The 13819-nt window shown below is 43.5% G+C and overlaps 1 protein-coding gene across 11 annotated transcripts in view; it reads left to right on the top strand.

The window, feature by feature from the left end:
- The window catches only part of KMT2C (lysine methyltransferase 2C), a 1516687-nt gene that overhangs the window by 1206476 nt on the left and 296392 nt on the right, over nucleotides 1-13819 (top strand). For all 11 annotated transcript variants that reach the window (XM_069211124.1, XM_069211114.1, XM_069211120.1 and 8 more), the window contains one exon: nucleotides 1205-1369. In XM_069211124.1, coding sequence (XP_069067225.1) covers nucleotides 1205-1369 — 165 coding nt within the window. The remainder of the gene's footprint in view (nucleotides 1-1204; nucleotides 1370-13819) is intronic.

The following is a 13819-nucleotide window of genomic DNA, read 5'->3' as shown; positions in this document are numbered from 1 at the left end:
TGTCTGGTGTGACTGTATGTTCTGCTGTGTCCAGTTTCCTTAATGCTGCTGTTAAGCACAGAAATACCTTAATGACCGAGTATGTGTCAGTGATTATTGGGTTTTATCTCTGTAAATTATTGAAATGACTTCATATTCACGATTTCATCTTTCATAGTTTTAATTAACCAACTACATATTATGTGACTAGCTGAATGAATGCATACCACTTCTAATTGCATCAGATAAAGTATGTGATAAATTTCTTCGGCATCCTACCAATTTGACTTATGGACTCTGTCAGTTACGGGAATTGGGGACTTGCATGAACTTTCTTCACAACAGTGATTCGTTTAGAAAACTCTCTTAATTTGTTTAGTTTTTCTGCCATCAAATTTGACAACACAAATTGTCTCTAAAAATTGAAATCCATTTACTGTTGGTTGTGCCACCACATGTTTTGTGTTTTTTGCATTCATAGTCCACGTGGCGAGAGAGCTGTTTTGATGATTCTCCATAAACAAGTCAGATAATGCCTTCCAGGGCAGTGGGGTGGGGGGAGGGGGTGTAGTTCAGAACCTTTCTTTTCAAGATTATCTCAATAATTAAGACATAATTTAGGCAAGGCCAGGTTGTGCAGTAGCTAGACAACCCCAAGGTTCTGAAGGGGCCACGGATTCTTGTGTGGTCCCTTTGATAATACGGATAACTCTGGCATTAACTAAAGCAGGCATTCCCTCCATTTTCATGGATATGCGACCCCATGCAAATGAGAAAATAAGTTACCTGAGCACCCGGCCCATATTATGGAAGAAGGCTCTGAGGCATAGATTTTCATTTTTCAATCATGGTGCAAGGCTGGTAGAAAGAAAAGCTTTTTTCCATTGCTAACTGCAAATAGGCAGTATACCTTATACTCTGGGAAATAAAACCCGTCATCTGTAGGCCCCACAGTAACAGTTAAGTGAAAACAGAGGGTTTGTGTTAGACACTGAGTAGTATTTAGGATATCATAACAAGCAAGCAGTATAGCTGATTAGATGGGCCCGATTGTCACTTCCTGATATGTTCTATATACACACACACACACGTATCACATATTTTTCACACTACTTAGTGAACACTAACAGAGTAGTTAGTAAATGTTAGTAAGCAGTGTGATGGTATCTTATTGTTCTTCACCCCTGTACAGATTTATTTATTTATATATATTTTTTTCCTATAGCATCTCTCTCTCTTGCCGCTTATGGAGCCAATACTCGGAGTGAATTTTGCACATTTTCTTCCGTATGGCAGTGGCCAGCTTAATGGTGGAACCCATCTACTAGGGACCTTTGGTAATGCAACACTCGATGGGGTTTCGGATTATTATTCACAGCTAATATATAAGGTATGGTAAACTCTGCTAGGTTGTTCATTGTCTGTTTATAAATAAGGAAGGTTTGTTACTTACCAAAGCTCTTAAGCATTATATTTTCGTTTTAAAGATAATCCTTTAATCATGACTAAGAGTAATGTGCACATAGCACCCTGTGGATCGTGCCACTTTGTACTTTATGGCCATTGTAAAGAGGTGTTGTGTAAAGGCTTTAAACACCTTTTTTGACACATTATATACCTTTTTCATGGAAGTATGAAGTCTCAATAAATACACTAAGTCAGATATGTAATTCAGGCCATTGATTGCGATAGTTGTTTCTCCTCGGAATGTGTCTCTCAAAGATTAGATCAAAGTCTAGGTTATCAGGTTTTTTTAGTTAAAGACCACATATGTATTACAGGAATTAGAAAGAAGGGACATTGTGTGTCTTCCAATAGACAAGCGTCAAAAATATTTTGCCAAATAATGCATTTTACATACAAATTTTGCTTTCTTTGTAACTTGTTTCTCAAACTAAGATGCATTTCATGCAATTTTTTAAAACAGTATCTAGTGGATCTCTTACACAAATTCTGTTTAATAGAGTAGATTTTGCATTTAAGAGACTCATTCCCACTTTTATCAATCTTAAGGATCTGAATCATTACAAAGGAGCGGATCAGGTTCACCTGTTACCCACCTTTGCTCCCCTGTTCCCAATTAGGGGTGGGTTACAGCTTACCTGCTTCTGTGTGGCCTACAGAATTGTGCAGGATGCAGAGGTGTCAGCCACTTAACACCCCATCCCATAAGCCCTGTTCCAAAATGAGACCAGGAGTGGGTGACAGCTTGCCACCCACTTATCCACTTATTTGAGTCCTGCTCACTCTGGGAGAATGTGAGCGGAGAAAAGGCACTCACTACTTCCTTCCTTGGGAAAAGTAGGGATAGTTCTGGCTTTGCAAATGTTACAGATTATGGAACAAACAGGAGCTGGAGACTTCCTGGTAGCGGCACTATCAAATTCGCAATACTCAATACAGTCCCTGCCTGTGCTAAAAGTGCTGCTCAAGTCTGTTACCAACACCTCAAAGAGCATGTCAGGACTGGACGGGTACTCCTAGAGTGGAGTAAACGTTTAAACTTTCTCCCTCAGACTCCACTTATATTAAACAGCAGGTTCCTTCAGATTCCCTGGTAATGCCCATAAATGTAAATCGGTGCCCCTTCTGTCATGGTACGATAGAGCCCAGTGAAAGGGTATGGATAGTTTGTTACAGTACCTCCCAGAGCAATTGAAGAGAAAATAGGAGGACATTGTATCAGAGAGCAAGATCCTCTCCAGTGCCAGTGTATGGTGTGTAATAGATGCCAGAAATGCAACAGCTAGAGGGATAAACACTTCTGTTAATTTACCCAATTAATTATGGCTTTGCATCTCTATTGTTAAGCCAAAAGTTACATTACACTAATCTGCCCTTCAACGACTAGCATCTCTTTGGCAAGAGACATTAAAAAGACAAATAAATAGCCAAGCTTATGAGGCCCCTTCTGACTCAATCCACTAGAGGATCCTTACGTAGACAGCAATGTAATGGTGGAGCAAAGACCACTTCTCCTGAACACCCCCAGGCATACCATTGAGTGCTGCAGTCTTACCACCCGCAATGAGGCAGGGGTGACACATGAGTGGAGTATATCGGGGTAGTAAATCCAACATGGTCAGAAACACACCGATCAAAGTGGCTTCCACCACAAAGCATTGGCTCACAACGCATCTCCACCCCACTCAAATCACACATCACCTGCTGTGGCGAGATTTCAAGAGTGTCTTCCACGTTGGGAAGAAGTCCCCTCAGACCAATGGGTCCTAGGCATCATCAAACACATGGTTGGATCTCCTTTCAGCCCCTCCAGACATCACACCCCGTTTACAAACTCTAAGCTCAGAATAGTGGTGTAACCAAACTTGGTGTCTTCCCTGTCCTCCCTCCCCAGCCCACCATCTACCGCTTTTGAGGGGGGCACACTGGAGCTCGGGAAAGTGCCACCACCCCAGAAGCTTATGCTACTGGTGAAGGGCACCTCTTCATTCCTCACAAAGAGTTACACCCATTCTTGTGAAAAGAGGCTATAGCGCCAGTCGCTGCACAACAACACCGGGGCAGAGAGGTGGCTCCTTAAGACCAATTCTCGATCGTAGGCTCCTCATCAGATACATCCCCTTGGAACATTTTCACATGAATTCCTTTTCCTACAAGTTGGTAGTCAACAGCTGCACCGAGGCTGCCTCTTGACCACCCAAGACCTGAAGGATGCCTATTTACACACACCCATCTATCCAGCTTATCGACGCTACCTTTGTTTCATGATAAGTTGACCACACTACCAATTCAATGTGCTGCCCTTCGGGGTACCTATAGCCCTAAGAGTTTTGACCAAGTGCCTAGCGCTGGTAGCCTCCAACCTGAGAAGGATAGGCATACATGTCTCCCGTTATTTAGACAACTCGCTGATCAAGAGTGCGGGTAAACAGCAGTGGCTAGCACACACTTAAGTCATCATCTTACTGCTCCACATCTTTGGATGTACAATGAAGGCCACCAAGTCCTTACTTCAGCCCCTACAAATTCAGCGTTTTCTATGGTCAGTTCTCAATGCCATCACTGCCAAAGCTTACCCCAACCCCCAACAAATGCTAGCTTTTCAACATATACTGCCTCTTTTACAGCCACGTCGTTGTCTAGTAATCAGAGCAGTCATGCATTTCTTAGGCATGATGGCATCTTGCATTGCCTTAAATCGCTGCGCCAGACCTCACATGCACCCATTACAGCACATTGTTCACAAGCAGAGGGTCTAGTGTTAATCTAGTGATTAACAAGATCTAGTAATAATCTCTCCTTTACTAGGGTGGTTCATCTCCACCGCATGACAGCTAAGGGTCTGTGGTGACCCTAGCTGTAGGGGTTACAAAAAAACTACCTGGAACTTCTTGCCATTTACTTAGCCTTCAATGCTTCTTCCAGAATATTCAACGCACAGTAGTACTGATAAATAAAAGACAGTATGACTGCCGTGTACTGTCTGCAGACATAGGATTGAACTCACTCACCACAGTTCTGAACACTGGTGCAAAAGAAAAGAAGAAATGGCATTGGGCAATTCACCACCCCATTCACTTCCTCATGTAGTACCTGCCCGGCATGCACAAAGACTTTGACCTGCTCAGTAGAACTCATCAACAAATCTACAAGTGGGAACTCCACTCACAAGTCCTACTCTCTTACTTCCAGTGCTGAGATTTCCCGCAAATAGACCTATTTAACACACAAGAAAACGTAAAAATGTGAAAACTTAATACATTTTGATGTCCACACCCACCATCAATTGGCAATATTGTATAGATGAACTAATAAGGGATATTTGCCTACACTTTTCCTCCTTTCTTATGCCTTCGACACATAGCATGGAAACTAAAGCAAACATCTGTCAACCTAATCCTGGTGGTTTCAGTTACTCAATTAAACTATAATGTTGAATTTCAGAGTTTTGATTTTTAAATGCTAGTTTTAATATTTTTTTCAACACCTAAATATAACATAATTTTAACCTTTGTTTTTTAGTGAATGTGTGTGAGAATGTTGGTAGCATGTGTGGCTGTAGATACAAAGGCTCTGCATACTCTTGCAGTCTGATATTGGGTCTGGATGTTTACAAGTTGTTTTTCTTCAAAGAACTTCTAGTCACAAGACCTGTGGTGACTCCTCCCTGGTATCGGAGTGCATCAACAAAATGGCTCCACCATAGATTCTTTCCCTCCACCATGAAGCTCGAACTCTTAGGTCACTCTTCTGTACTAAAAGCATAGAAAACATGCAGAAAACCTCAAGCAGATTTCCGTTCATTTCCAGCAGGTCCACAGCAGAACAATTGCTTGCATCAGTCAGATCTGAACTTTACACCCTCCTTCGCTGAAGACACTCACACCTCGAGGTAATTCTCAAGAATGCCCCAAGAACTGAGGCATAGAAAGAACTCAGTTTCACTTCTGTCCTCAGTACAATGCCAAATACACTTGATTCGACAACCACAGCATATGCAACCTTTACCTTTCCCCTGAATATAAGGAGCTGACCTGTGAGGGCTGCCTCTCGTTTTGCTGCAAAAAACCCTGAAACACCAAAGGGACCCATGCAATGGTACATTATGAAATGCAGCTCTAAAGCCTCACTGATGCCCCCAATAACTTCGGAGTTTAGGATGTACAAAAACATCAGTGGTTTCCAAAGGGGCACAGGGGGTCTAGTGTGTCAGTATTTGTCCAACTGCAGAATGAGGAGATAGAGTTCTTCTTTGAACGGCCAGACACCAAAAAAGAGGTTGCACACATTTAGTTGCCAGCACAACTTCCAGCAACGACAAAATAGACACATCGTAGGTCGGTGGCGCAAGCAGATAAGTCTCGAGCCCCCAAAACACTAGCTGTAGTGGCAGACTCTACTCCAGTCTGGTGTTCAGCCTAGAGGCAAACCTCAAAAAGCCGAAGGCCTCGAGGCGCACTCCTCCTCAAATAGACTCAGCATCAAGCACAGTAAAGGGCACAGCCCCACGATGCTGAATCTCCACTGGCACTGAAGATTCAGCCACACTCTGGGCTGAACCCTTCAACAACCCAACATACATTGCACAAGATCACTCTGGGTCCAAAGTAGGCGTCCAAGACTGAACACGCTCTGGCACCGAAACCAAAGTAGAAGCTCTCCTGACCCAGAGGTAGATGCACTTGACACACTTGCCAACAAGATTAACACTAGTATGTTACTCTGGTGTTATGCTTGGCTTAGGGCGTCAGGCTTCTGCCCAGAGGTATAAAATACCTTTTAAATGTGCCGTCCTATGGAGAGTGTTTGCTCAGCCAAAAGGTCGTATATATGCTAGATATTTATTTATTTTTAATAAAAAACACACTTAAATCACAAATTTGATGTGTGCCATGCAGTCTTCTTCATCAAAGACCCCTTTTTATAGGCCATTACCCTCTTCATAGGCCATGTAATAGGGTGCAAACAGACAAGGGAGTCCAATGGAACCACCTCCTTACCACCGTTTTCAACAAGCCTTTCAAGAGCCTCAGCAAGGCAAAAAATTGGCAGAGGACCCTATAAAGGGAACGGTAGAGGGAGAGGTGACCCCTCAAGTCTTCCTCTGCAACCAGCAGTGACTCCCATCCTTCTCCCACACCTTCCTTATTATTACTCTGCACCTCTGGGGGTAGAGGTTCCGCCTTACTGCCACAATATGAAACTATTACATAAGATTAATGGGAAATGGTTCCTCTCTATTGTTGAGGAAAACTATTACCTTAAAGTTCACACACCTCATTTCAATATCCCACCCCATTGCCATATACTTAGTTTAGATCATCTACAAATCCTAGAGGAAGGGTACAGGCACTTCTATGAAAGGATGCCCTAGAGTACGTGGCTGCACACCAGAAATTGATTTATTCCATTTGCTTCTTCATTCCCAAACAAGTCGGCACGTTGCAACCCATCCTTGTTCTATGGCCGTTAAACAAGTTCATTCAATTAGAACATTTTCACTGGGTCATCCTGCAATATAGTTACGCACAAAGTGGCAACTAGGGTTAGGAAAAGGGGAGGACAGAAGTAGGAAACAACCATTAATATCACCTTCTAGTCTTCAAAAAGAATTGGAGTAAAGGCCTCAGCCACTGATAGTGGCATGCTTAATCATCAGCGCCTATCCCCACCCCCTTATATGATGATACCACCAGGGCGGATTCTACCAGATTTGGGAGTTCTTACATAAAGTGTTTTACTGGATAGAAGCAGGGATACAGAATAAAATATTATAACACCTCCTGGTATACTCCAAGGAATTTCCTTTTATTGTAGGGCACCAAGGTTATGGCTAAAAACAAAAATTCAGGTTTCTTAGGGGAATTAGTGTTCCCAAAAAACGTATATTACACCAACAATTTTCGAACCTTGCCAAGAGCCCATTTGGGTTTTGAGCCTTCATCAGGGCTGTCAGACTGTTCCGACCTGTCTAAACATGTTATCCATGTACAAGGGTGAGGCCTATTGCTTTCACCTGAACAACATGTGACTCTTTTGGAAGTTCCCTATTGTCGGAGGGTTCAGAAATCATGCGCGTCTTGGGAGGTGATGTCCTGTAGTCGCACATTTGTTTAGGTTCGGTCACCGCTGGTCAAACCAAAAAAGGTGCAGAGCAGGATTTAAAGGGTTACAACTTTAGTTGTTTAATCTCTTGAGTCGATCCTGTAAATCACGTTTTAAAAGTTTAAGACAATGTGATTGGCTGGATTAGGGATGACATTTTATTATGCCCATATTGAAGAAGGCAACTCACAAGTTTCATGCAGTGTCAAAAACCTATACACAGCCAGGGCCCACTAACTCCAGTACAGTGGCTCTTGGTATCCAGACACATGTAAAATCCACAGCACGCATGAACCTAAATTGCAGCTTTCATTGTGCTACTCCTAGGCTTGTCAGTGCCTGTTTTAGGCGCTAGGCCCAACACTCGTACACATTTGGATGCCAACACCTGAGATGCATAGCAGAAGCTTTGCGCAGCATGGGTTGGCCAGTCATGGTTGGTTGGGCATAGCGACAATGCCCTGCAACCAACTCAGTGCACGGCCAAAAGCTGTGCACAACATGGGTGGATATATATATGTTCAATGGCATGTGTAGCTGCAGATACAGTATAGTCCTGCCATCTAGTGTGGGGCTCGGAGTGTTACAAGTTGTTTTTCTTCGAAGAAGTGTTTTCGAGTCACGGGATCAAGTGACTCCTCCTCTTCGGCTCCATTGCGCATGGACATCCACTCCATGTTAGATTGTTTTCTTTCCGCCATCGGGTTCGGACGTGTTTCTTTTCGCTCCGGTAGTTCGAGTCGGAAAAGTTCTAAAAACTCTCTGATTCGTTGGTATTGTTTCGATCGCGTATCATCTCTCATTGATACTTCGGTACCGTTGGATCCAACTTCTTTACTCGCCCTTCGGGGCACCCGCGCCCAACTCTGGCTTGGACCGGACCCCATTTCGCTTCTGTCCTCGGTGCCACGCCAAGTGCCCATATACAGACCAACATCTCGTCTGTAATCTCTGTCTATCGCCAGACCATCAAGAGGATACTTGTGAGGCCTGCAGATCCTTCTGCTCGAAGAAGACTCTACGACACAGAAGAGTGAGAAGGTTGGAAATGGCGTTGAGAAGCACAGAACATCTTGACGTGGAGGAAGAGGAGATTATGCACACTGCAGTCTCGTCCGATTCCGAGCAGGAGTCCAAGAAGGACAGACTGGTCACGGCAGGACAGCAATCTGAGTATGCCTGCCCCTGTCCAATCCAAACGCAAACATAAGACCTCCGGAACGCCACTGCCAGAAGGCCATGGCTCGACCCGCAAAAAGACCTCCGGTGACCAAGCAACAACTTCGGCTCCGAGAAAGGCCACGCCACCGAAGCCTTCGGACTCCAGCCGAAGCACTGTCTCTGAAACAGGCAAACACGGACCCATCACGTCAAAGCATTGAAAATCGCTTTCGGAGCCGAGGCCAACATCCACTCCCGGCCTTTCGATCCCGAGAAAACCGGCTTCAGAGCCTAAAAGACCCAGCTACACAGAGGAGCATGGACTTTCGAAAAAACTTAAAGAAAGCCATAGATTTTCAGAGGAACTCACACAAATGGAGGACATTGATCAAAGGCAGGCAAGAATTAATATTCATAAAGACAATGGCAAGATTATAACTGCACCTCCTCCGAAGACTAAGAGGAAGCTAGCCTTTCAAGGACAATTGGACACTGATCAGCCACCAGCTAAAGTGCCAAGGCCTAAGCAAAAAACTCCACCTCCACAATTTTCACCTCATCAGTCTCCTCATTCTCCTCACCTACTTGTCTCGCCACCTACTACTCCTATACCTCCACGGTCTCCTGTACATTCTGTAGATTCACAACAAGACAATGTCTATCGATGGGATCTCTATGATCCAGATCCAATTCCGGATAACAGCCCAGACTGCTATCCTTCCAAACCATCACCACCAGAAGATAGCACTGGATACACTCAAGTTCTGGCTAGGGCGGCATCATACCACAATGTCGCCATGCACACCAAGCCTTTTGAGGATGATTTTCTCTTTAATACATTATCCTCCACTCACACTACTTACCAGTCCCTTCCCATGCTTCCAGGCATGTTAAAGCACGCACATCAAATATTTAAAGAGCCAGTCAAGGCCAGGATCATCACTCCCAGAGAGGAGAAATACTATAAACCACCTCCCTCTTACCCGGCATTCATTACTCAACAACTGCCTCCTGATTCTGTAGTTGTGAGTGCAGCAAGGAAAAGGGCCAACTCTCAATCAGCTGGTGATGCACCACCACCAAACAAGGAGAGCAGGAAATGTGATGCTCCTGGCAAAAGAGTAGCATCGCAAGCAGCCAATCAATGGAGAATAGCCAACTCCCAAGCACTACTGGCTAGGTATGATAGGGCCCACTGGGACGAGAAGAAAGATATCATCCAACATCTCCTCAGAGACCAACAGAAGAGGGCACAGCAAATAGTCGAGGAAGGGCAGGCTATTACTAACAACCAGATTAGATCACCCCTAGACTCAGCAGACACAGCAGCTAGGACAATCAATACAGCTGTTACTATTCGGAGACATTCATGGCTTTGGTCGTCAGGGTTTAAGCCTGAAATCCAGCAAGCTGTCCTTAATTTACCATTCAATGAGAAACAGCTTTTTGGCCCTGAAGTTGATAAAGCCACTGAAAAGATGAAGAAAGTCTCAGACACCGCTAAAGCCATGGGTGCTCTGTATAATACACAATACAGAGGTGCATTTCAGAAACCTCAATACAGGGGTGGTTTTAGAGCACAAACACCTGAGGCATCCACCTCACAATCCAAATCAGAGTTTAGAGGAACTTGTAAAGGCCAATTCCCCAGAGGTAGGGCAAAATATCAGCCAGCAAAATAAGCCTCACACCCAAAACAGTGACTCTCTCCACCTCTTCCCTCATCACACTTCACCTGTGGGAGGAAGACTGCAAACGTCCCACAAAAATTGGTTACCCATTACAACAGACAGCTGGGTATTGTCTATTATGCGCAATGGTTACTGCATAGAATTAGCACAAATTCCCCCAGATATACCTCCAAAACCACACAAACTCTACTCCCAACACATCTCCATGTTGCGAGAAGAAGGGCAGTCACTATACTCAAACAAGCCATAGAGCTTGTACCACAAGATCAAATAGGAACAGGGGTTTACTCCCTTACTTCCTTATTCCCCAAAAAGATGGAACCTTGAGACCAATACTAGATCTCAGAACTCTCAATCTTTACATCCTATCATAACACTTTCACATGGTAGCACTACAGGATGTAGTCCCACTGCTACAACAAGATGATTTCATGGCAACACTAGACCTCAAAGATGCATATTTACACATAGCAATCCATACAGCGCACAGAAAATATCTCAGGTTTGTAATACGGGGAAAACATTACCAGTTCAAAGTGTTACCCTTCGGGATAACAGCAGCTCCTAGAGTATTTACAAAATACCTTGTGGTAGTTGCAGCCTACCTAAGAAGGCAACACATCCATGTCTTTCCATATCTGGATGATAGGCTAATAAAATCCAACAGTCATACACAGTGTCAAAACCATACACATTATGTAATACAAACCCTACACACTCTAGGGTTCTCTATAAACTACCAAAAATCCCAATTACAACCTGCGCAAATTCAACAGTATTTAGGAGACACACTAAATATGCAAACAGCACTTGCAAGCCCAAGTCCACAAAGGGTACAAACATTCCACAATGTATTACCACAAATTCAGTCAAACCAACAGTACACAGTCAAATTTGTAATGAAACTGTTGGGCATGATGGCATCATGCATCGCCATTGTCCAAAATGCAAGATTAAACATACAGCCCTTGCAACAGTGCCTTGCAAAACAATGGTCACAGGCACACGGTCAACTTCAAGATCTAGTGTTGATAGACTGCCAAACATGCATATCACTTCAGTGGTGAAATTCCACAAATTTAAACAACTTCACATAAATCGCCTAGAATTGCTAGCCGTATTCCTAGCACTCAGAGCCTTTCAACCTCTTCTCATTCACAAACACATTCTGATCAAATCAGACAACATGACTACAATGTATTGCCTAAACAAACAAGGAGGGACCCACTCATCGCAACTGTCCCTTCTAGCACAAAAGATTTGGCATTGGGCAATACATTCACCTGTAGCACAATACATTCCAGGCATACACAACCAATTGGCACATGTTCTCAGCCGAGATCATCAACAAACACACAAGTGGGAAATTCATCCCCAATACTTTCATCACTGGGGAATGCCAGACATAGACTTATTTGCCACCAGTGAAAACGCAAAATGCTGAAACTTTGCATCCAGGTTCCCACATCCTCTATCCAAGGGCAATGCTCTATGGATCTACTGGTCAGGGATATTTGCTTACGCTTCCCCCCTCTCCCGCTCATTCCATTTCTAGTCAACAAACTGCGTCAAAACAAACTCAAACTCATACTTATAGCACCAGCGTGGGCACGTCAACCCTGGTACACGACACTGTTAGATCTGTCAGTAGCACCACACATCAAACTCCCCAACAGACCAGATCTGTTAACACAAAACAAACCACAGATCAGGCATCCAGATCCAGCAATACTCAATCTAGCGATTTGGCTCCTGAAGTCTTAGAGTTTGAATATCTACATCTTCCAACAGAGTGTATGGAAGTAATTAAACAAGCTAAAAAACCCACTAGAAGGCAGTGTTATGCGAACAAATGGAAAAGGTTTGTGTTTTACTGTCACTCTAAACAGATGGCCCCTCTTTCAGTATCAATACAAGACATTGTAGGTTACTTGCTTCATCTTCAAAAAGCAAATTTTGCCTTCTCGTCCATCAAAATACATCTCACTGCTATTTCAGCGTATTTGCAAAATATACAACACACCTCTCTATTTAGAGTCCCTGTTATCAAAGCCTTCATGGAAGGACTAAAACGCATCATACCACCAAGAACACCCCCAGTGCCTTCGTGGATTCTAAATATTGTACTCACACGACTCATGGGTCCACCATCTGAACCTATGCATTCATGTCCGATTCAATACCTAACATGGAAAGTGGCATTCCTAGTTGCCATTACTTCATTAAGGAGAGTTAGTGAAATCCAAGCTTTCACTATTGAACAACCCTTCATACAAGTACACAAACATAAAGTGGTACTTCGGACAAACCCAAAATTTCTACCAAAGGTGATATCACCGTTTCATACCAACAGTGGAACTCCCAGTCTTCTTACCACAGCCAGACTCTGTAGCAGAAAGAGCGCTGCATACATTGGTCATTAAAAGAGCTATAATGTATTACATTGATAGAACTAAATCATTTAGGAAAACCAAACAGTTATTTGTGGCGTTCCTGAAACCACATACTGGTAATCCTATCTCAAAACAAGGACTAGCTAGATGGATAGTAAAATGCATCCAAACATGTTACCTAAAAGCTAAAAGGCAGCTATTAGTAACACCAAAAGCACATTCCACCAGGAAAAAAGGAGCAACAATGGCATTTTTAGGAAATATACCAATGGCAGAAATCTGTAAAGCAGCTACTTGGTCAACACCCCATACATTTACCAAGCATTACTGTATAGATGTGTTAGCAACACAACAGGCTACAGTAGGACAGGCTGTACTAAGAACACTATTTCAAACAACTTCACCTCCTACAGGCTGACCACCGCTTATGGGAGGCAAAACTGCTTTGTAGTCTATGCATAGCATGTGTATCTGCAGCTACACATGCCATCGAACGGAAAATGTCACTTACCCAGTGTACATCTGTTCGTGGCATGTGTAGCTGCAGATTCACATGCACCCTCCCGCTTCTCCGTGGGCCTGTAGCCGTTTAAGCTAAAACATTAATTTGTACATATGTATATATATCTCAATTCCATTTGCACGGACATCTGCTTTCTTTATACTCTATCACTCCTACCTCACCCTCTGTGGCAAAACAATCTAAGATGAAGTCGATGCCCATGAGCAATGGAGCCGAAGAGGAGGAGTAACTCGATCCCGTGACTCAAACACTTCTTCTAAGAAAAACAACTTGTAACACTTCGAGCCCAACACTAGATGGCAGGACTATGCATAGCATGTGAATCTGCAGCGGAACATGCCACGAACAGATGTACACTGGGTAAGTGACATTTTTCATATATATATCGGGTGCCTAATCTTCGGCTGCGCACGACCAAAAGTCAAGCGCAGCGAGGCTATTAATATAAGTACATTATAGAAAAACAATCAACTTCACTGAAACAAAACAGTAAAAAAATTAGC

Source organism: Pleurodeles waltl, chromosome 10 (genome assembly GCF_031143425.1).
Source record: "Pleurodeles waltl isolate 20211129_DDA chromosome 10, aPleWal1.hap1.20221129, whole genome shotgun sequence".
NCBI lineage: Eukaryota > Metazoa > Chordata > Amphibia > Caudata > Salamandridae > Pleurodeles > Pleurodeles waltl.
The sequence above is the reverse complement of the archived record's forward strand: the minus strand, read 5'-3'. Positions and strand labels throughout refer to the sequence as shown.